Here is a 21,762-nt window from a genome sequence, read left to right on the forward strand (position 1 = left end):
CCCCACCATGTCATTTTACACCATACCCCTCAATAACATGTAGGTCTATTTTGTATGAAAATAAAATATGAATAAGTTGCAAACCGTGATTAATTTATCTACTGTAGGACATTGTACATTAAGCAATGCTAGTGCCATTTTATTAACAAGCCCTTACCCTTTTTTATGCCGTCTGTTATTGCTTGGCAAGTAACTTTGTTAAAAAGGCCAGACACACAAAGGGTTTGGATGCCATAAAGCACTATGAGTGTTTACTGGCAGTATACAAAAAAGGTGCCATAGGCTTGAATAAGTTAATGTACCACGTAGCTTTTGCGTTCTTTGGCCTTACATTGGATGTATGGTGTGAAAGGAAGATATCTAGTCTTCGGTATCCCGGCCAGATGTTCATAGGTTGGTACTAGGCTATCGGCCCTAGGGCCTATGCAAGTCTAGCCATAACAATTCCCTGGATATTTCTTCCCACAATATTTACTTCTCCAGGCCCCTGTCTAGCAGGGTGACTGACATGAATCCCAGGATGAATTTCCTATCTCCCATCTAATTATCATGGTTCCTTTTGAAGAGGGCCAATGAGGCGCTCTGCTTGATATGTATGGGCAGTCTATTCCAGAGTATGGGGAGTTTCTGGGTCAGGAACCTATCCCTCCAGCATGTTTTGTTCATTGTGATGACAAGGTTTAGATCCCTGGAGCGTGTGGCTCTGAGGGATTGGGATTTCTTTAAGTGGAACATGTCCAACAGCTCAGGGTTTGACATGGCCTTGTATGTTAAGCAGAGATCACCTCTGAGTAGACGATATGCCACAAAGTATAGCTGGAGTTTTTTTAGACGGTCAGTATATGGCATCTGCTTTAGACCTGTGATTCTTTTAGTGAGGTATTTCTGTGGCCTTTCCAGCTGTTGCAGATGTCTTGTGAGGTACATACCAAATGAAGCATTATACTCTATAATGGGTCTAATGAGGGATGAGTACAGTGGGACAATGACCTCCTTTTTCCTGGATGAAAAGCCCTTCGTAATGAGGTGTGCCACATAGAAGGATTTCCTGACTGTTGTGGCAATGTGGTTATCGAAAGTGAGACCACTGTCCACCTGTGTCCCCAAGTCTCTCATCACACTTTCGATGTTTAGTGTCCTGCCACCTATGTGGTACTTCATGGGTACATGTTTTTTTCCAAAGGGGATAACTATACATTTCTTGGCATTACGCTTGAGCCCATGGCTCTGGCACCAGGCATCTGTTTCTGTAAGGCCCTTTTGTAGAATATCCATATCATTTGGGGATTCAATAATTGCTACCAGTTTGCAGTCATCTGCAAACCTTTTTAGCCAGAGTCCCTTAGTGTTGGCCTGTACTTCAGAGAAGTAGATGCCAAACAAGAGTGGTCCCAGGACTGAACCCTGAGGTACTCCACTTGTCACTTGTCTGGAGCTGGATTTGGAGTCTGCTACTTTTACTGTCTGGGTTCTGTCAGTAAGCCAGTTAGCAACTCATCAAGTGACGTAGGGATTTATGCCCAGTTTAGTAAGTTTATCTATGATTCCAGAGTGGGGGATGGTGTCAAAGGCCTTGGCGAGGTTCAGATAGGCTGTGTGGACTGCCTTACCCTCGTCCACAGCTCTGGAGACTGACTCGAAGAAGTCAATCAGATTCAGGAGACAAGATCGGCCCTTCACAAACCCAAACTGGGTGGGGTCCAGTGTTTGAAGGTTGCCAATGTCTTTGTTTATAAGTTCCATGATAATGCGTTCCATGCCCTTGCAAATCAGGCTGGTCAGACTGATGGGACGGTAGTTCCCGGGATCCAAGGTGGATCCTCCCTTGTGAAGCGGGATAATTGTAGCTGTCGCCACTCAGTGGGCACAAAGAAAGCCTGAGGTGAGGCTATGATTAAACATGACACTTAGGTGAGGTGCCAGTTCATTTTGTAGTTCATGTAGTACACAGCCTGGGATGTCATCTGGTCCCATGGATGCTGTATTCTTAGCTTTGGAGAGTGCGGTTTCTACCTGTGTGGCCGTGATTATCGGAATTTTTGCATTCTTTTGGTATTGAGATGGGCCCTTTAGGGGGTGAGAGCGGGGTGAAGTTGGCACTAAATCTATCTGCCAGGATACTGGCAATATCCTTGGGATCAGTATATTTAATGCCATTCTGTTGTAACTCAGAGCAAATCTGAGCATTGCCATTTAGATTCTTGACATAAGTATAGAATGCCTTGTGGTTGTCTTTGGAATCTTTGGCAATTTTATTTTCGTAACTAGCTTTTGAGGATTTTATGAGGGATCTCGGCTTCTTACTGAGGCTGGTGAGGAGTTTTTGCATCCTGCGATTTTCCTCTTTTTTGCAACAGTTTCTTCCTTCTGTTGTATAGTTTGTTTATAGCAGGGGACCACCAGATTGGCTTCCTTTTTTGGAGAAGAGCATCTTGGTTCTATTTGGGATGGCACGATTCATGCACAAGTGGATGTGCTCGTGCAGTGCCTTAGTGTAGGATTCTGCAGTCAAACTTCCAGATCCCGTCTGCGTGGGTGTTGTGAAGTTTGTCACTTCTGACTTCAGTAGCTTGAAGTTTGCTTTGGAGAAATTTTTTAAGGAAGTTTCCTTACTTGGGGGGTGGGGGTGGGGGTGGGATGTGGATGTCAAGGGTGATTTGCTTATGGTCAGACCTAACCAATGAGGGGGTGACCACTGGTGTGGATCATCTATCTCCCATGTTGGTAATGACCAGGTCTAGGATATTGGAGCCCCTGGTTGGACAATGGATTAGTTGATCCAGGGCGTTGGAATTTATGAATTCCAGGAACCGTTAGGAAAAGGAGTTGGTACCCGAGTAGTTTTCCCAATTAATGGCAGGGTAGTTGAAATCACCCAGTATTAGGGTGTTTGGTTGTATCTTAATATTTTCCAGTATGTTTAGAAAGGTGTAGTGAGAATCTTGGGGCATGGTTGGGGATCTGTAGCAAGCTACAATTTGGATTGCAGTCTTACCTAGTGTTAGTTGCACCTGGAGAATTTCAGATGCATTGTGTTGGGCAACTAGCCTGGAGGTGTGAATATCCTTGGTGAATATGGACACTCCTCCACCTTTAGTGTTTCGGTCCTGGTTTTGTGGCCGAAAAGTGTGGTAAGAATTGTAGCCTGTATTGCAGGGGTGCTCTCTGGAGCCTTGAACCAGGTCTCAGTTGCTGCACAGATATCTATGTTCTCCATTTTTAGGAGTGCCTCGAGAGGGTGCATTTTGAAGTTTAGACTTCTAGCATTGAGTAGCATTACCTTCAGATTTTGCCTGCTTCTATCTGTTACGGTGGTGGTTTTATCCTTTGAACCTTGCCTAAAAAAGGCACTATAGGGGTTGCAAGAGGTTTAGCCAGTAACCTGAATCCCAGGGGTGACAGGTGCAGACCATCTCTGGCAAAGCATCATGGTTTTTCGATCATGTCTTCCCAGGCAGACAAATACTGGATCCCCTTTGAATGACACCAGAAGCTTAGCCAATTGTTGAAGTCAGTCATTTTGTCCTTATACTGTGGTATCATTCTGGGTGAAGGCAGGATGCTACTCGGGGCTAGGGTCATACCTGCCTGGGTCACATGATCCAAGAGCTCTTCCATATCTCTTTTCATGTAGTCCAGGTACGTCTCAAGTCATTCACTCTAGCATGGACAATGACAGAGTCGTATTTGTACTTGTTGTGGAGTGACTTGAGTATATGCGTTATGTGGCGGATTCTGGCACCCGACAGGCAGCTGACTGTAATTTTCTCCTTGTTTAGTCTGGTGAGTGGGACATCAGTATGTCTAACTATAGAGTCACCTATGACTAAAGTGTTGGGTACATTGTCTTGCCTTAGGGGCTGTTGTTGGGTGGCACACTGGTGTTGTGAGCTATGTGTCACTTTGGTTGTGACTGATGTTTGTTTGCGTTTCGGCTTTGGAGGTCCTTGTTGCATGGGCAGGTTAATGTTAAGGGCCTCCACATATGTGGGTTTAGTGTTGCTATGTGTGGGTGTTGATGGTGTGGGTTTTGAAGGGCTATGAGTTGCTTGAGGTGTGATGCAGGTGATAACCTTCTCCTCTTGACTGTCTAGCACAATCTTGGCCAGAGAGCTTTGCTTCCAGTTTGGCTATGTAAGTGCATCTCCCGCAGGTTGTAGTGTTGGGTGGTAGGATGAGAGGATTGTCTGTGTACATGAGGCAGTTGCCACATTACCCCAGTATGCCTAGATTCACCAGGTGGACAGGAGAAATCACCAGAAGCTGACCCTTGGACATGCCTGTTTAGGTGCTTTTATGTAAGGTTTAAGAGCTGTTTTCCCTTACCTTTGCAAGGTACTTTGCAATTATAGGCTGTTTAGTGCCTATGATTAATTTCTCCTTATTGACAAGGAGAGCTGAGTGCTTGTATCTGTTTCAGGCTTCCTAGTGCTTTCCAGCAGGTTCTAGAGCAAGTGCTAGTCACAGGGGTTCAGATTTTAGTGCTACTACTGAAAAACCAGCTAGTTTTAAGGGAAAATTTGAAGAACAGACTTTCTGGCACCTGGAATAGTTTAACTGTAGCCTCGCAGTGCTGCACGATGTGAAAAATGTGCAAACACATGCGTTTTTAAGCCAGAAGGTTGAAAGGGATAGAAATCGGCCCAAAAGGCTAATAAAATTACAATTTCAGAGCTGGAAACCACTCCTCTAGCGTTAGATAGGCAGTACAATGCTCACCAGTCCCACTGGTAGGCAGTAGGACTTCCCTCTACCAATGCAAGGTCTGGATAGCTCTGAGCACAGAAAATAAAGTCCTGAGACAAGCAAAGCTTGGGATATGTACTGGCTAGAAAAGGTGGGAAACGATCAAACAAGATAGTATTTTTTTTTTTTATTATTGAAACAGGTAGGTAATAATAAGTAATAACTGTGAAACAGTGATCAGTTGGACATCTGCTGTTATGGGAAGTTCTTATTCCACTGTGTCTGTAAACATTGTACTGGTCCTTTGAATCAGCACACTAATATGATTATCAATGATGGTGGCGAGTGCAGTCATAATCACTTGTGCTACTCAGTATTTGAAATTATTCAGTATACCAAGTATTCAAACATAGAAATGCATGTGGAAGATGCTGCAGTCATTGTTTTAATTGTTGCAAATTCTTGTTTAGTGTCTGTCTTGTTTACCTTTGTTTTGAACATCATGCAGCATTTGAACTGGTAGATAGAAGTATACTGAGTCTGTATAGCTTATTTGTATTCAGTTTTTAACCTGCTTTTTTTTTTTCTTTTTACAGACCAGTAACAACAGCTATAGTTCATCACGGGACCCTGAAAAAAGGTTGTGTATTAGTCGCAGGGAAATGCTGGGCTAAGGTGCGTTTGCTGTTTGATGAAAATGGCAAAATAATGGATGCTGCTGGGCCCAGTTTACCAGTTGAAATTGTGGGCTGGAAGGATCTTCCTTCAGCAGGAGATGAAATCCTTGAAGTCGAGTCTGAGGTAATGCAAATTATGCTAGCAACTTCTACCTAGAGTTTACAGATAGCATCAGTGTTGTTTTCCTTGGATATATAATGTCCTTGTTCACTTTCAGGACTTAACTTGTGCACCACAGCACATGCCCACAGTGCAACAATTTGTTTTAATTCTGTTTCCATTTTTATTTTAGCTGTTTTTAGTATAATATGCTTATGGGGATTATGATTAGGTGCATGGTAACATCTGCCTAATTTATCCCAGGGTGATGTCACATCAGGGCTAGTGTATGGCTTCATTCATAGATTTTAATGGCTAAACCACTATAATTTTGTGGGGGTGTATCCATTAAACCATATAGATGCAGCCACATGTTATCCTTGTGATGACCTCACAGAATAGTACACAGGTTTCTATGGCTGTGTTTTTAATAAAAAGTTTTCGAAGTCTTTTATTAAAGATGGGCACTTGCATGCGAACACATATGCTGGCACACAACTGTTGAGGGGAAGGTACCTCAATGCACTGCACTGTAGTCATCCGATGTTGTGATGCATGTGATAATTAATGCATGTGATAATTAATCAAGGTACTTTAAGATGCAGCCTTTTGTTTTAGTGGAAATGTTACAATTTTGTAATAATTCTGTTCTAAGGTAATTTCAGAAGTGTAGAGGTGGAGTTTTTTCCTGCCATTCCTTTATATGTAGAGTGAATTAACTTCCTATAAGAAAGAGACAAGACTTGTATCTGAATCATCTGCAAAGTCTCAAACCAGCTGTTCTGCAGATGTTGGTGTTAGTAAATTTTAAAAGGCCATTCTGATCTGAATTTGGCACAAACCCAAGGTAATATGTCACTACTACTTGAATTTTTAATGCAAAACTCTTGGCTAATAATCATCATCATGATCAACCCACTTTTTCCCATATTCTACATAGGATTGGGGTATCGTGTCAGCTGTTGCCATTTCTCTCGATTCAGTGCCACTCCTCTCTTCTTCGATAGTCATGTCTGAAGTCTAATCTTGGGAGGAAGGGGGACAGTAGGTCCAGTGGCAAAAGCTTCCATATTCCTAAGAAAATTTAGGATTTTTACTTATGTAATGACAACTCAATATAGAACCGTTCTAAGCCATGGATGTACTCTACATTTTGTGCACTTAAGCGCAACACATACAATGGAACCCAAGTGTAATACAAAGTGTCTGACTGCAGTGAAGGCTTCTGAACCAGTGCCTTTGTTTAAAATGACATCTGTTAGTCCATGTTTGAGATTTTGTTAGAAAAGTTTCAGGCAATAACAAGTGTTCAACTACAAAAGCACTGAAGATTGATAATCTGCCATATGAGTTTCATAGCACAGCTCTGCTGAGTTTGACTACACCACTTAAGTTGCTCCAGCTATAGAATGTTGCATGTGAAAAATATGGGATACATTTAGAATCTTGAGGGATAAAAACACCAGAAAAAGATAAACCAGAGAAGGTAGAAACACAGAACACCAAATGTATTTACTGCCAGCTTTTTTGATGTACTGAAAAGCCATTAGTTTGTTTCAGATTGGCTCACAGAAGGGATTGGGTTTTTGGCCCTTTCCCCTTTGTGATGTGATCTCAAAGTTGGTATATATAAGTAGCAGGGGATGTGGGGGCGAGGAGGATGGGCTTTTCCCCTGCATAGCACTTGTTTTAGGTAATTTGAGATGGTGTTTTGACCTCATGTGATTGATGTTTGCATTGTCAGTGTTTTTGTCTTTTATGAATGTATTCTGAAAAATGTGTATGTAAATATACTGGTGAAATGTAAAGGATTTATTATTTCTGATGTCATAAGAAGTCAGAAAAGGATAATTCCTTGGACATTATTTTGCTCTGCATATGGAGCAGAAGTTCAAAGTAATACACATAGTAGAGGCAGAGTATTATTTATACTTTAACCAGGGCAGTCCCATTTGGCCCATGGTCTCTTTTTAGTGCAAAACTGTCTAGAGGAACTTTTGTCAGACAACCAGGAAACTTTCCCCTATACTTGGTGTAGGCTGAAGTATTTCAATAGGCCAAAAGGTGGTTGCAAGACGAGGAGTACTTGTGATATACTGGTATTATTGCACACCAGCAAGACAATGTAGAAGTTACAATTTTGGCATCCAGTGGGTTATTGACTGAAGTTCTTACTAAATCGATTAATGTAGAAGACTCTAAAGTGACCAAAGAATTCTCTTGGAGTCAAATTATAGAGAGACTGGCAGTGGTGGATGATGATGATGCTAGTGAACAGTAAATGACGATGGGAGTTAAAAATCTGACTGCTGTGGTTGTTCTTTTTTATCAGGTGGGTACTCATCCTCATACAAAGTTGCATACATATGTGGCTTTGGTATTTGTTCCTTCATATGTGAATATCATGAAAAGACCAGACCGAGATACATTGGTTCCTTCTATTTGACAGTCCTCAGTCCTCTTTGCGTGTGGTGCCTATTACCTCTAGATTTAATATGTCTATAGACAAGTATGAGGTTTGGGATTCCTTGTTTACTGTGTTAGGTTTCTGTGTAAAAAATATGTGCATTTTTATCCATGTATAAAGAGAGACTCCTTGTTATAGCACTTTTGAAAACACTGATATAGTATAACATTTCTTACAGCAACCTAGTACAAAGGACGAATGTCTTGATATTGGTGATTCCAATGTTAGTGATAGTAATGATATCTTGCTAAATGAATGTGGTTCTTTGGGGGATGTGGGTAGAAAGAATAGCAATTTTAGTAATGACACCCACCTTCTAGAGGATGGAGATTTGGATGACAAGAATACTACTGTTGGGAAGGTGGTATATAAACTGAAGCTAAGGCAATGTGAAAAAAAAAGAGGGCAGATGATCATTTAGTGTTTTTGTAGGTGTTCATCGTGTTTCACTGTTGCAGTCCTAACCAATGGGTTATCCGGCTCCCGGTAGCCCTCGATTGGCCAGAATTCCAGAGATAAGTAAAAATTACATTGGCTGTTGTTGGTTGTAAAGGACACCAGGACGTCCGATACAAAAAAAACAGCCAACGTCACTTCCTCAGTCTTCCTTGCTGCGGAGCCTGAAGCAGAAGCATTTCTTGCACGAGTGCCAGTCGGCAGTTTACCCTATTTTTTTGTTTCCAACTACAAAGTTGAAGTCAACTACAGCTAAGTACCCCGCTGGGAATCCTCTTTTTTTGCCTTAATGGTTAATAATCGTCTTACCTGTGGAAAGCAGATTCCCCATAGAGATTTTCATTCCTATTGTAATATTTGTTTAGGCCTTGACCAAGACGTTCCTAATTGTGATCTCTGTGCTTCCTTTAATCCCGCGTACTATTCATCGTTGGGCTAAGTTTTTAGCTAAACATTTTGGAGTTTGGCCTAAGTTTGTCGGTATGGCGTCCGGTGGTCTTCAGGCTTCGGGTATCCCCAAGAAATGTAAGTATAAGGACCGCGACGGGCTTCAGAGGGTCAAGTCCTCGGATGAGGTTAAGTTGGTCGTCAGTCATGTGGTAGCCAGTGAGGAGCCTTTGCAGCCCCTGCAGATTTTCAACCACAGGCCTTGGTTGAGACCATTTCAGAGGCCCCCAGGCCTCCGGCTTCCATTTTGCCTTCTGACCTTTCGCCTGTTGCCTCTTCAGCTGGATCTGGAACCGCTAAGCTGACTCCACTGTCCAAGGCCTCCGTTCTTCGTTCAGACAACAAGCTCATTCCGACGACTTCTGCTGCAACTTCGGCAGTTGCCAGGCCTCCCGAGTCCTTCAGACTTGTAGGTAAATCTTCTAGTCGTAAGCCTGTGAAAAAGCAGGCTCCAGTTTCTTCTCGTTCCCCTCAATCCCAAATGGTTAAAAATGGCTAATGACCTTTTGACCCTTAATAGGGGTTCACAGCCTCCTCCTTCTAAAAGGGGTAGGGATGTATCTCCTGAGGCTTTTGTCTTTTACTGGTTCTGATACTAACATTTCTGCTGCTGATGAAGTTTCTCAGGTTTTTTCTCCTTTTGAGGATTCAGACACAGACACAGAGGAGTCCATCCCTTCTGCTTCTTCTCCAGAGGATTTATCTTTTGGTGATACTTTAAATACTCTCAGGGAGCATTTTAAATGGGAAAGTCAGGATTATCCCCAATCTAAGAAAAGGGTTAAGGAGTTTTTGGATTTGTTTCAGCATAAGCCTTTGGCTATTCCCCCAGGGTTGGAAGTGGTTGATGTTTTTCTGGAAAATTCCTTGACTTAAAGCGGTTCCTCCTGCTCCCAGGAAACCTGAGAGGTACTATAGAGTACCTGATTCTCATTTGTTTCTTCAGGAATCCGTTGGCTGATCCAGAGGTTAGTTCTCAAGGCCCTAAAGGAGTTAAGGCCACTGTTATCAAAAATCCTGTTCTTTCTGACAGGGAATCTAGGAACCTAGGTAGGTGGGGTAAAAAGGTTTATACCTCTGCCACTCTTGCTGTTAGGTATACTAATTGTCTTTTTCATATGCTGAAATACCAGCAGCACACTTTGGAAGCTATGAAGTCTAGGATAACAAGTGTGCCTCTGTTGGCGGAGAGTAAGGATATGCAGGATTTGCTGAATTCTGCCAGTCTTGTCAGTAAACATTCATTACATTGTGGTTTTGACATTCTAGAAGCCTCCTGCAGGGCTACAGCTACTGGCTCTGTTATTAGAAGGCACGCTTGGCTCAGGGAGCAGCCCCTACCTGAGCCTGTCAAGGCTAAGCTTTTAGATGTACATTTGCATAAGGACAGTCTTTTTGGCAGCAAAGCAGAGGAAGTGCTCAAGAAGATGGAGGACAAGGCCAACTGTATGCAAACAGTAGACTTTCTGCAAGTTCAACCTCCTCGCTTTAGCAGGAATTACCCTTCTAAGAGTTGGACATTCCCTGATGCCAGCAGACAGAACTGTTCTAGGACTAGAGGTTACAAATCTTCCAGGGGGCAGGTGGCTTACCCCTCAAAGGTCTAAGCGTTGGCAGGCTTCCTCTTCCAAGGCAAGAAGTTCTAAGCCTGCATCTCAATCTAAACATTCTCAATGACTCTGTCCAACTTCTGCCTGTTCTTGCCTGCCCCGAGAGTCCTTTAGGGGGAAGGTTGGCCCTTTTTGCCAATGTCTGGGCCACCATCACGGACGACAAATGGGCACTCAGAACTGTATCTCTAGGACACAAGTTTTCCCTCCACACCTTTCAAAGGATTCCCGGATGCTCCTCCAAACCAAAGGGCAAAAGTAGAAAAACTAATTTTGTCTCTGTTACATTTGGGAGCAATAGAATCAGTTCTTACTCAGCAGGGGGAGCCTGGGGGAGCTCACCTGGATGGCAGATGCATACAGGGACATTGGAATGCCCAGCAGATGCACCGGCACATAAATTTAAAGGAGTTGATAGCAGTCCAACAGGCCTTACTAGCTTTCAAGCATCTTCTTTCTCCAGGGACCCTGCTCGTCAGAACAGATAACACCACAGTCATGTGGTACATCAACAAGCAGGGAGGGACTCATTCATACCCCCTGTGCAGGCAGAGCATGAGTCTTTGGTCCATAGCAGCATCCCTGGGCCTGCATCTCCTAGCTCAGTTTCTTCCAGGAAGGCTCAATGTTTTGGCAGACCAGTTGAGTAGACAGACATTGGATCCTCATGAGTGGCAGCTGAACAGAGCAGTTTTTTACAGCATCATTCAACGTTGGGGCACTCCTCAGGTGGATTCTCCTCTCCAGACAACCATCTTCTACCTCTTTTTTGCACCAGACAGCATCACAGCAGAGCCTGGAAAGTGGATGCTCTGTCCTTCCCTTGGACGCTGCTGTCAGTTTATGCCTTCCCTCCTCTTCCTCTTCTTCCCAGAGTATTATTGAAGATCAGGGACGAACGACCAAGGACTATTCTCATAGCTCCGGACTGACCCAGACAGCATTGGTATCCACTGCTTCTCAGTCTCTCCTTTTGACAGCATGGCTCATTGTATGACTCCATCCTTTTCTTCTTCCCTTTCCCAGCAGGTGGTTGATGTGCTGAGGGAGGCCAAGAGGCCTAGCACTAGGAAGTCCTATGCTGGCAAATGGGAAAGATTCTCTCATTGGATGCAGGCTAGAGGGGAATCTTCTTCTCTCAGCCTACCCTTCCTCTGATCCTGGAATACCTGGCTTATTTGCTTCAGGGTGGTCTTCCTTTATCCTCTACCAAGATCCATGCTTCAGCCATTTCTGCTCATTGTTCTTTTGAGCAGCCCATTTTCTTTCATCCTCTGATGAAAATGTTTCTCAAAGGTGCTTGCAACTTAAAACCTCCCAAAAGGGCACCTACTCCAGCCTGGGATCTTAATTTTGTTTTAGAGAAACTCACTCTTCCTCCTTTTGAGCCAGCTGCCACTGCAGATTTAAAATTTCTCTCTTGGAAGACTGCCTTCCTCTTGGCTATAGCTTCAGCAAGGAGCGTTTCGGAGCTGCAAGCTTTGATGGCTGTGGAGCCTTTTCTTTTCCATGCAGATAGGGTCTCTCTGAGAACCAACCCCTCCTTTATGCCGAAGGTGGTTTTTAGCCCGACTCTTAATCAGTCCATACACCTTCCTTTCCTAATCCTCGAAATAGAGGTGAAAGAATCCTATATTCTCTTGATGTGCACAGACAGCTCAGGTTTTACCTGGACAGGACTAAAGACCTTCAGAAATCAGCACAGTTATTAGTCAGTTTTGCCTCTAGAGCCCAGGGCAAGGCTATTTCTAAGCAAACCATTTTTAAATGGATTGCACATTGTGTTACTTTTTGTTATTCCTTTCATGGCAAGGTTCCTCCTCAAGGGGTTAGGACCCACTCAACTAGAGCGGCTTCCACTTCTGCAGCTTTTTTAAGGGGTGTCCCTACTAAGGACATTTTGGAGGCTGCCACATGGTCTTCTGTTCACACTTTCACAAAGCATTATAGGTTCATAGGTAGGTACTAGGATATTGGCCCTAGGGCCTATATAAGCCTAGCCAAAGGTACCCTGGCTTTCGCCACCCAAGAAAATTATTTCCCTGTGCCACTGTCGAGCAGAGCTACAGAAGTGATCCCCGGGGTGAATTTCCTATCTCCCATCCAATCATCAAGATTTTTCTTGAACAGTGCTAATGAGGAGCTTTGTTTGATATAGATAGATAGTTTGTCCAGGGTATGGGAAGTCTCTGGGACAGGAATCTGTCCCTCCAGCATGATCTGTTTATTGTGGTGACTAGGTTTAGGTCCCTAGAGCATGTAGCTCGTAGGGATTGGTATTTCTTTAAGTGGAGCATGTCTAAAAGCTCTGGGTTTGACATAGCTTTGTGTGTTAGGCAGAGATCGCCTCTGAGTAGATGATATGCAACGGAGTAAAGCTGCAGTTTTTTGAGACTGTCTGCATAGGGCATCTCTTTGAGGCTGGTAATCCTCTTTGTGAGGTATTTCTGTGGCCTTTCCAGTTGTAGATGTCTTGTGAGATGCATACCAAAAGGGGCATTGTACTCTATAATGGGTCTAATGAGTGATGAGTAGAGGGGAACAATGACCTCTTTTTTCCTGGATGAGAAACCTTTTGTGATGAGGTGTGCCACATAGAAGATTTCCTGACTACTTTGGCGATGTGATTATCAAAGGAGAGACTACTGTCCACCTGTGTCCCAAGGTCTCATCACACTTTCGGTGTTAAGTGGACTACCACCTATGTGGTAGTTCATGCGTACTAAGTTTTCACAAAAAATAAATGACAATGCACTTTTTGGCATTGAGCTTGAGGCCATGGCTTTGACACCAGGCATCTGTCTCAGCAAGGCCCTTTTGTAGGATGTCCACATCTTTTGGAGTTTTCATTATGGCTCCTAGTTTGCAGTCATCTGCGAACTTCGTTAGCCAAAGACCTTCTGTGTTGGCCTGTACTTCAGAGAAGTAGATACCAAACAGGAGAGGACCCAGGACTGAACCCTGTGGTACTCCACTTGTCACTGGTCTGAAGCTGGATTTGGAGTCTGCTACTTTCACAGTGTGGGTTCTATCAGTGAGCCAGTTGGCAACCCATCTTGTGACATAGGGATTTATACCTAGTTTAGTGAGTTTATCTATAATTCCAGAGTGGGGGATGGTGTCAAAAGCCTTGGCGAGATCTAGATAGGCTGTGTGAACCACCTTACCCTCATCTACAGCTTTGGTGACTGCTTCAAAGAAGTCTATCAGGTTTAGGAGACATGATCTGCCTTTTACAGACCCGAACTGGGTGGGGTCCTGAGATTGGAGATTACCAGTGTCATTGTTTATAAGTTCCATGATGATACGCTCCATAGCCTTGCAGACCAGGATCGTTAGGCTAATGGGGCGGTAGTTTCCGGGGTCTGTGGTGGCTCCCCCTTTGTGGAGTGGGATAACTGTCGCTGTGCGCCATTCAGTGGGCACAGAGCCTGAAGTGAGGCTATGATTGAACATGGTACTTAGGTGGGGTGCCAGTTCGTTCTGTAGTTCATGTAGAACACAGCCTGGGATGTCGTCAGGGCCCATGGATGCTGTGTTCTTGGCTTTGGATAGTGTGTTTTTTACCTGTGCAGCCGTGATTACAGGAACTTTGCATTCTTCTGGTATAGAGATGGGCCCTTTAGGGGATGACAGAGGGGTAAAGTTAGCACTGAACCTATCTGCCAGGATTATTATAATTTGCCTTTGTTTTCAAGAGCCAGGCCAGGGTTTGCCACTGCTGTTCTGCAGGGCATAATCTCCAATCCTTGATTCTGTTGGTTCCTCCTCCCTTTTCTCTGGGCTTTGGTAATCAATCCATTGGTTAGGACTGCAACAGTGAAACACTATGGACATAGCACAGTTGTGTACACTTACCATAAATGTAGATGTTTGAGTGTATTCACTGTTGCAGTCCTGGTTTCCCCTCCCTCCTTCCCCCTTTTTTGGTCCTCTCCTATTCTCTTTTCCTAAGGTACAGGCTAAATTTGGTATTATTTGCCAAAATGGCTTTTGGTTCAGCCTCGTTTTCTAGGTGCTTCTGACTGTTATGGCAAGAAAGACTGAGGAAGTGACGTCGGTGGTCTCCTTTTGTATCGGACGTACTGATGTCCTTTACAACCGACAGCCGATATCATTTTTATTTACTTTTGGTATTCTGGCCGATCGAGGGCTACCGGGAGCCGGATAACCCATTGGTTACGACTGCAACAGTGAATATACTCGAACATCTACATTTATGTTAAGTGTACACAACTGCGCGTTTCAATGTTAATAACTTGTTAAATGAAAGACATGCTTATTCTTTTTGATTTTTGTGAGAGACTGCTGATATTTATTTATTTGATATCTATTTTCTAACTGTTGTGCAATGAAAACAAGTTGAAGTCATGGGGAAATGTACCTGCTTTGAGTTTTAGTAAAGATTTATACTCTGGAATAGTGGTAATATAAAAATCTAATATTACCATATTAGGTGTATTGGTTAGGTATACGTGGTTGACTTGTTTGTGATACAAGGACATGCACTGGAATAATTAGACTTGTTTATGCTCCAACTAATCTTAAAAGTATCGAAGATTTATTTACTAGTGTGCAATCTTTTACTTTAGTTTATTGTCCTAGTGTACTGGTGGGGAATTGGAATTGTCACATGAGAAAAGAAAACAGGACACTGGATGTTTATACTTTTGTAAAATATTTTCTATTTTGGAGTCGCGCGATTTTACATTAGGTCCCTATTAAGGTCCGACATATAGTGGAGGTAGTTTTTCTACAGTGGTAGATTATTTTTTTCATATATGATGTGTTGCTGTCCTATCTAGGAAACAGTAGAAGTCTTTGTGGGTTCTGTTCAAGTAGCTTTATTTTATACAAACACATCACTATAGAAGTTTACTGACTTTAACTTAAGTAACTTATATACAAACTAACAACTACAATCATGCATGCTCTCTCTCTGGCTGCTTCTTCAAAGTGGCACTAGGTATTGCACGTGTCTGGGATTTGTACATGCACATACAATCTTGCAAGCTTCTTAAAGATATAGCACACACATCATTTGCACTCTGATCTACAATCCTCCCTCTTTGAGAAATAGATCATACAATCATTATGAGACTACTTGGCATGCAGAAATCACAGGTAATTCTTTGTCATGCATTATACAATACTAAATACACATGTATATAATCAAGTCCACGTTGCTGCATATTTCACACTAGGCTTAGATACTCATCCATATCATGTGACATAAAACTGGGAATTAGATTTGGCAACTGGAACAGTCTCTGCAAAATGGTTGACCTGTTGATTCAGAATTTTGAACACATTCTGGTCTGGAAACAATGTCTGATTCACTCTTAGATGTATTGTCTGTATCACAGAAACAATGTTGTGATTGCAATGATGATGATTCTAGTACATTAAGATGTGTACGATTCCTCCTATACTCTACACCCTTGTAATCTACCAAATAAGATCTTGGCTTGGCACAGATGCCTGTAATCTGTCCTATTCGATCAAAACTTTTTGTTGTCTGAATTTGTACTGTCTCTTCTTCCCTCAATGGACGAAGTAATCTGCTCGATCTGTCATAACTAGATTTCTGGATATTACGCTTTTTAAACATTTGAGCCTTGATGGTTTTATTGTTGTTAGGTTCAGGCTTCAGTAAACTGGAAGAAATAGGTAGCATAGTTTTAGTTTGCCTGGAAAGTAGTCTTTGAGCAGGTGAGCCAAGAATATCATCATGGGATAGGTTTTTGAAATTAAGCAAATTCAAGAACACACTGGTATTGCCACGCTTTGATATTTCAAGTAATTGCTTTGTACTCTGCACTGCACATTCAAGTAGACCATTGGACTGAGTATATTCAGGACTACTAGTGACATGTACAAAGTTCCATTCTCTTGCAAATTTCTGAAACAACTGGCTGGTAAATTGAGTATCATTGTCAGCAACAAGTTTGTGTAGACTGCCATGAACTGAGAAATGACGTTTCAACTTAGTAATAACAGCAGTGGATGTTAGGTTAGGTAGTAGATCAATCTCAAACCAGTTCAAATAAGAGTCTACCAAAACTAAGTAGTGTTGATTGTTCCACTCGAAGGTGTCAGTTGCTACAGTAGACCAAGGTAATTCAGGAATTGACTTAGCTGAAGTGGTTCTCTTTGCAAATGCGGTCTAGTACTATTGCATACTGAACAAGAAGAAAGAACTCTATCAATGTCTTGTGGTAATAAAGGCCAAAGTACTAATTCTCTTGCTCTTCTTTTAGTGGATGTGGACCCTGGGTGACCACAATGCAATATCTGAATATATTCTTGTTGTAAGGAAGCAGGAACAATTTTAGAACTTTTGAAAATAATGCCATCTTCCTTCAACAATTCATCTCTGTAAGGAAAATAGGTTTGCACGTCAGGTGGTACACTAGATTGCTTTGACGGCCATCCAACATCAATGTAGTGATTGAGCTTCTGCAAAATTGGATCCGTCTGAGTGCGATCTCTTAACTCATCAAGTCTAGTGGTAGAAAAATTACCCACTGACATCACATCAAAGTCAAAATTCTCTGCGTCAAGCTGTTCTGTTGTATTTCTGGGCGATCTGGATAAGGTATCAGCCACATAGAGCAATTTGCCTTTTGTGTAGACCATTTTGAAATTGTACTTTTGCAATTTGAGCATCATTCTTTGTAATCTTGCTGGAGCAGAATGCATAGGCTTCTTTAGAATAGTAACTAAAGGTTGGTGGTCAGTTTTAGTCTGACTAGCTCGACCATAAATATAATTGTGAAACTTGGAATATGCAAATACAATTGCCAAAGGCTCCATCATTTAAGCATTCTGCATCTCAGTTTGGGTTAATATTCTAGATGCATAGGCTACTGATCTGCCTTCTTGAAGTATAACTGCGCCAAGAACAAATTTTGAAGCATCACAGGAAAAAGTAACTGGTTTATTCACATCATAGTATCTTAATGTAGATGGGGTGGCAATTTTCTGCTTAAGGTTTTCAAATGCCTTCCGGTACTGTTCCAGCCATGACCACGTAACATTTTTGCATGTTAGCTGAGTTCTCTTAAAGGTGCTGTCAACTCACTGAAGTCTGGTATAAATTTGCCTAAATACTTGACCATGCCCAAGAAATGCTGTAAAGCTTGTACATTATCTGGTGCTGACATTTTAAGAATAGCTTCTTTCTTGGTCGGGGTCTGGTCTCAAGTCTGTACTCGTAAACAAATGTCCTACATACGTAATTTCTGGAAGTTTGAATTTGCACTTCAGAGCATTGAGCTTTAAGTTTACTTCACGTGCTCTGTCTAGAACTTTCTTGAGGTTTCTGTCATACTCTGCTTCACCATTGCCTCCAACCAATTAATCATCTACTATTATGGCACATAGATAACCCCAAATAATTGCTCCATTGCACTCTGAAAGACTTCACTTGCAGAATTTATTCCAGATGGCATCCTTAGGAATCTGTATCTGCCAAATGGAGTACCAAAAGTAGTTAGAAATGAGTATTTGCGATCCAGCATCACTTGCCAAAATAAACTCTCTACATCCAAAACAGAAAATACAGTGGCATTCGGGATTAGAGCTGCAACTTCTTTGACTGTGCGCGTTGGATGATACGATCTCTTTAATGCTGTGTTCAGATCTCTTGGGTCAATACATATTCTGATTTCGTCTGAGCCTATTCAGCTGATTCTGTGACTGGACAAATCACACTTTGCTGCACCATTGTATCCAAATGAGCCTTAACTTTATCTTGCATAGCTATCGGAACTCTCTAACTTCATAGAATACAAAACTGAAAGTTTGCCTAACATGTCATCAAAAACGTCAGCATACTCTGAGAAAATGGCTTTGGAGAAATTAGAACTCAGAAATGCACTAATGTGATGAACTTCTTTAGGAAAAGAAAGCAGATTCATTCTTAAACGATCTTTATGACCCAGTAAAGATTGCACTGGTCTTCAGACTACATCGAACAACAAGTTGTAACAGTTCTCAGCCAAATAACATGAAAGCATCACTGAACCTTCGGTTTGAATTTCTTCACCTCCATAAGCAACGTGTCTCGCACAACTGGTTACATTGAGTTGTTCATTGGTTCTCACTTTAGTGAAAGTGTCTGCTGATATAACATTATACTTTGAACCAGTGTCTGCTTTGAGCTCTGTAGATTTTCCATTAATCCAGACAGTACAAAACACTTCACTTCTTGTTGATAAGTTCACTGCATTAACTCTCTCACCAAGGACTGATACGCCATCTACATAGAAAACTGACTGTTTCGGCTCTACGTGATCAACTTGCTTTTTTGTGCAACCTTCCTTTACAACTGGGTGAGGCTTAATTGATTTGCAAAACTTCTGGAAATGGTTCCATTTTTTACACTTGTGACATTGCTGACCAAATGGTAAGCACTTTTCTCTTTTAGACTCATGATTTGCACCACAATTGCAACAGTTAAGAATAAAGCTAGATTTGATCTTGCTGATTCATGCTCATACTGCACTGAGCTGGTGCATACTCCTTTCTTAGAACTTTCTGGAAAGCCTCATTCTTTCTTTGGAAACCCTGTAGCTGCCAGGCCTGCTCTTGTTTGCCAAGTGTTACATACTATCTACATTTGCTCTAGAGCCAGCTGAAACCATGCTCTTGTCACTGACAAGCATACTTGTGTGTTTTTCTGAGACCTCATTAATTTGACAAACTTCTATGGCTTTTCTCAAAGTTAAATCACTATCACAAAGTAAAATCTTTCTCACAGCAGCACTAACAATGCCACACACAGGCCTGTCCTTTATCAGCTCATCTTTTAAGTCACCAAACCGACACATTTTAGCTCTGTTTCTCAAGTCAGTTATGTAAGCTGCAAATGTTTACCCTGGTTTCTGATCTCTTGTGTAAAACAAATGCCTCTGTAATGTAATATTCGTCTGGGGGTTACACATTTCTCTGAACTTGTGCTTAAAACATTCGGGAGTCTTCCCTTGATTTCAGCTTGTACAACAATATGATGGTCTGCACCTTCTCCTTCATATACTGCTGGTGCATACACAAATGAATGTTCTCTTTTTATGGCATCTGACCCAGCTAGTTTCGCAAAATGAATGCCCTGGTGGGTGCATCTCTCTCTGCATAAGCTGTTTGTATAAAACTATCATACTCTTGCTCAAATATCCGCCAATTTTCTGTAATAATCTGATCAAATACAAGTGGTAGGGGCTTTTGAAATCCATCTGCCATATTAACATGTACCAGCGAAGGGTTTTGCCATTAAGCTCAAACACACACACGTGCACATATGCCAGAAACTAATGCCAGTATTTGTAACTTTGTCCTATGCCTTTGTGCTTCTGAATTTATACCTTTTGGGCTTTTCAAAATTATGCTTATGAACAAACTTGTAGTACTTTGAATAACTGGACTTGTTAAAGTAATTTATCATCACTTTAGGAAACATTCAATAAATTTACGATGTGACTGAATAACTCACGAGCACTGTAATACTCTTGTAATTTTATCTTTTGCAAGAAAACACCTCTTGTCAGTGTAAGAAACATGTCAAGTAAGTGCACAGTGTGAATAAATCGGAACATGTTTTGCCCAAAACTCAATAACTTTTCGAAGTAATTCCACTTTGTGAATAACTGCATACAGCACACTGCAATGTCCCCATAATGGTGGTATCTTGCTAGGCAACTCTCTACGGTATAAGAAACAATCTGTAATGACGGCAGTTTGCGAATAGACACACAGCACAAGAAACTTTTCAGAATCGCTAAACTTTGACTGTATTTCATGAAATAGTTGCACTTTGCACACAATAAACTCTTTGAAATGCATGCACAATAATAAGCACACACTGTTAGCACTTTTACACACTTTGAGATACTTTGAATAACTTTAGTTATACCCTTGGGTACAATACAACGTCATAGTTATGCCCAAACACAGCACTTTGCCAAAACACTTGCAGTTGCCTTGCTTTATTTTATTTTGCTTAATGTGCCCTTTTTGCCCTTGTTATATTAGTTTTGCTCGTTTAATCCCTTTTCATGCCCAATGTACTTTCCTTGTGCTCATTTTAAACATGCTTGTTTTGCCTTAAGCATGTTAATTTTGCTTTAAACATGCTCGTTTTTGCTTTAAACATATTTGTTTCATCAAATATTTTTATTTTAAACATTTTCTTTAGTTAAACTTTTCGTGTTTTCTGCTTACTTGATAATGTGGTTTGTGCCCTTGTAATGCCCCTTTTTTGTCTTATCAAATAAATAGTTTCTGCCATTTCCCATTACCTTTGATTCTTTCTGGCTGTGTTTGTGCTTTTTTCTGTGTTTTACCTTCACTGTCACCTTTGCACCTCATGGCTCTGAATATTCTCTCTTTGATCCCACTTCTGACACCATGTCGCTCCTATTATTTTAAACACTAAGGGTGACTTTAAAGTGTACAACTTTAGTGACATAGAAATTGGGTCTGAAATGGTTGACCTTTTGTCTAAAGGGCTTACTTTCATTCCATCGAAACAATGGGACTTGACTGACATAATTTTGGACATCAAATTGTTTGTTAGGAAACTAAACCTTCAGGTTTTGATGGGTGATGTGTTTGGTTCATCTGATAGTCTCTACGTTCCCAGCACTTACAATCCCCCACTGCATCCTGCTCTCGACTTGTTCGAGAAATGTTGTGAATTGGATATTAGACACATGAATACTTACAAGAACAATAGGTCCACATTTACTAACTTGAATAATGACGAAAGGGAAATAATGTATTTTCTTACTACCCAAGGGCTTAGGTTTTGTAAACCTGACAAGGGTGGTGGATTAGTTGTTTGAGTGACTACCATGACAGGATGAATGAATTACTCAACACTGAAGCATACGTACACAGTTCCCGTAGTGAGGTAAACAGAGCCTATAGTATAAACAGAAACTGTATTGAGGACTTGTTCATTGATGGCCTAATAGATCAAAAGACATACAATTACCTAGTAATGTCATTTCCTAGATACCCAAGTATTTTTGGCATCCCCAAAATACACAAGAGTATTGAGAACCCACCATTAAGACCTTTGGTGGATAGTAGGGGATCGCCCACTTACTCTTGTGCTAAGGTGTTGGATGCCATTTTACAAAAATATCTGGTCAAGGAGACTCAAATTTGTAAAGATTCTTGGACTTTTTTGAAAAATATTGACACCCTGTCTTTTGACAAGAGCTACAACTTCCTCACAATTGATGTTAAAGATCTCTACACTAGTATTCCCCATGAGGTAGCATTAGAATGGGTAGGACTTATGCTTAAGAAACA

General features: G+C 41.6%; 1 protein-coding gene across 1 annotated transcript in view; it reads left to right on the forward strand.

The window, feature by feature from the left end:
* Window positions 1-21,762, forward strand: part of MTIF2 (mitochondrial translational initiation factor 2) — a gene marked incomplete in the record, with an annotated part of 1,010,271 nt that overhangs the window by 455,496 nt on the left and 533,013 nt on the right. Inside the window, 1 exon segment of the mRNA XM_044055171.1 lies at window positions 5,283-5,487. Coding sequence (XP_043911106.1) covers window positions 5,283-5,487 — 205 coding nt within the window.

The sequence above is a fragment of the Protopterus annectens genome, chromosome 1.part2 (assembly GCF_019279795.1).
Source record: "Protopterus annectens isolate FY-2018-M chromosome 1.part2, PAN1.0, whole genome shotgun sequence".
NCBI lineage: Eukaryota > Metazoa > Chordata > Ceratodontiformes > Protopteridae > Protopterus > Protopterus annectens.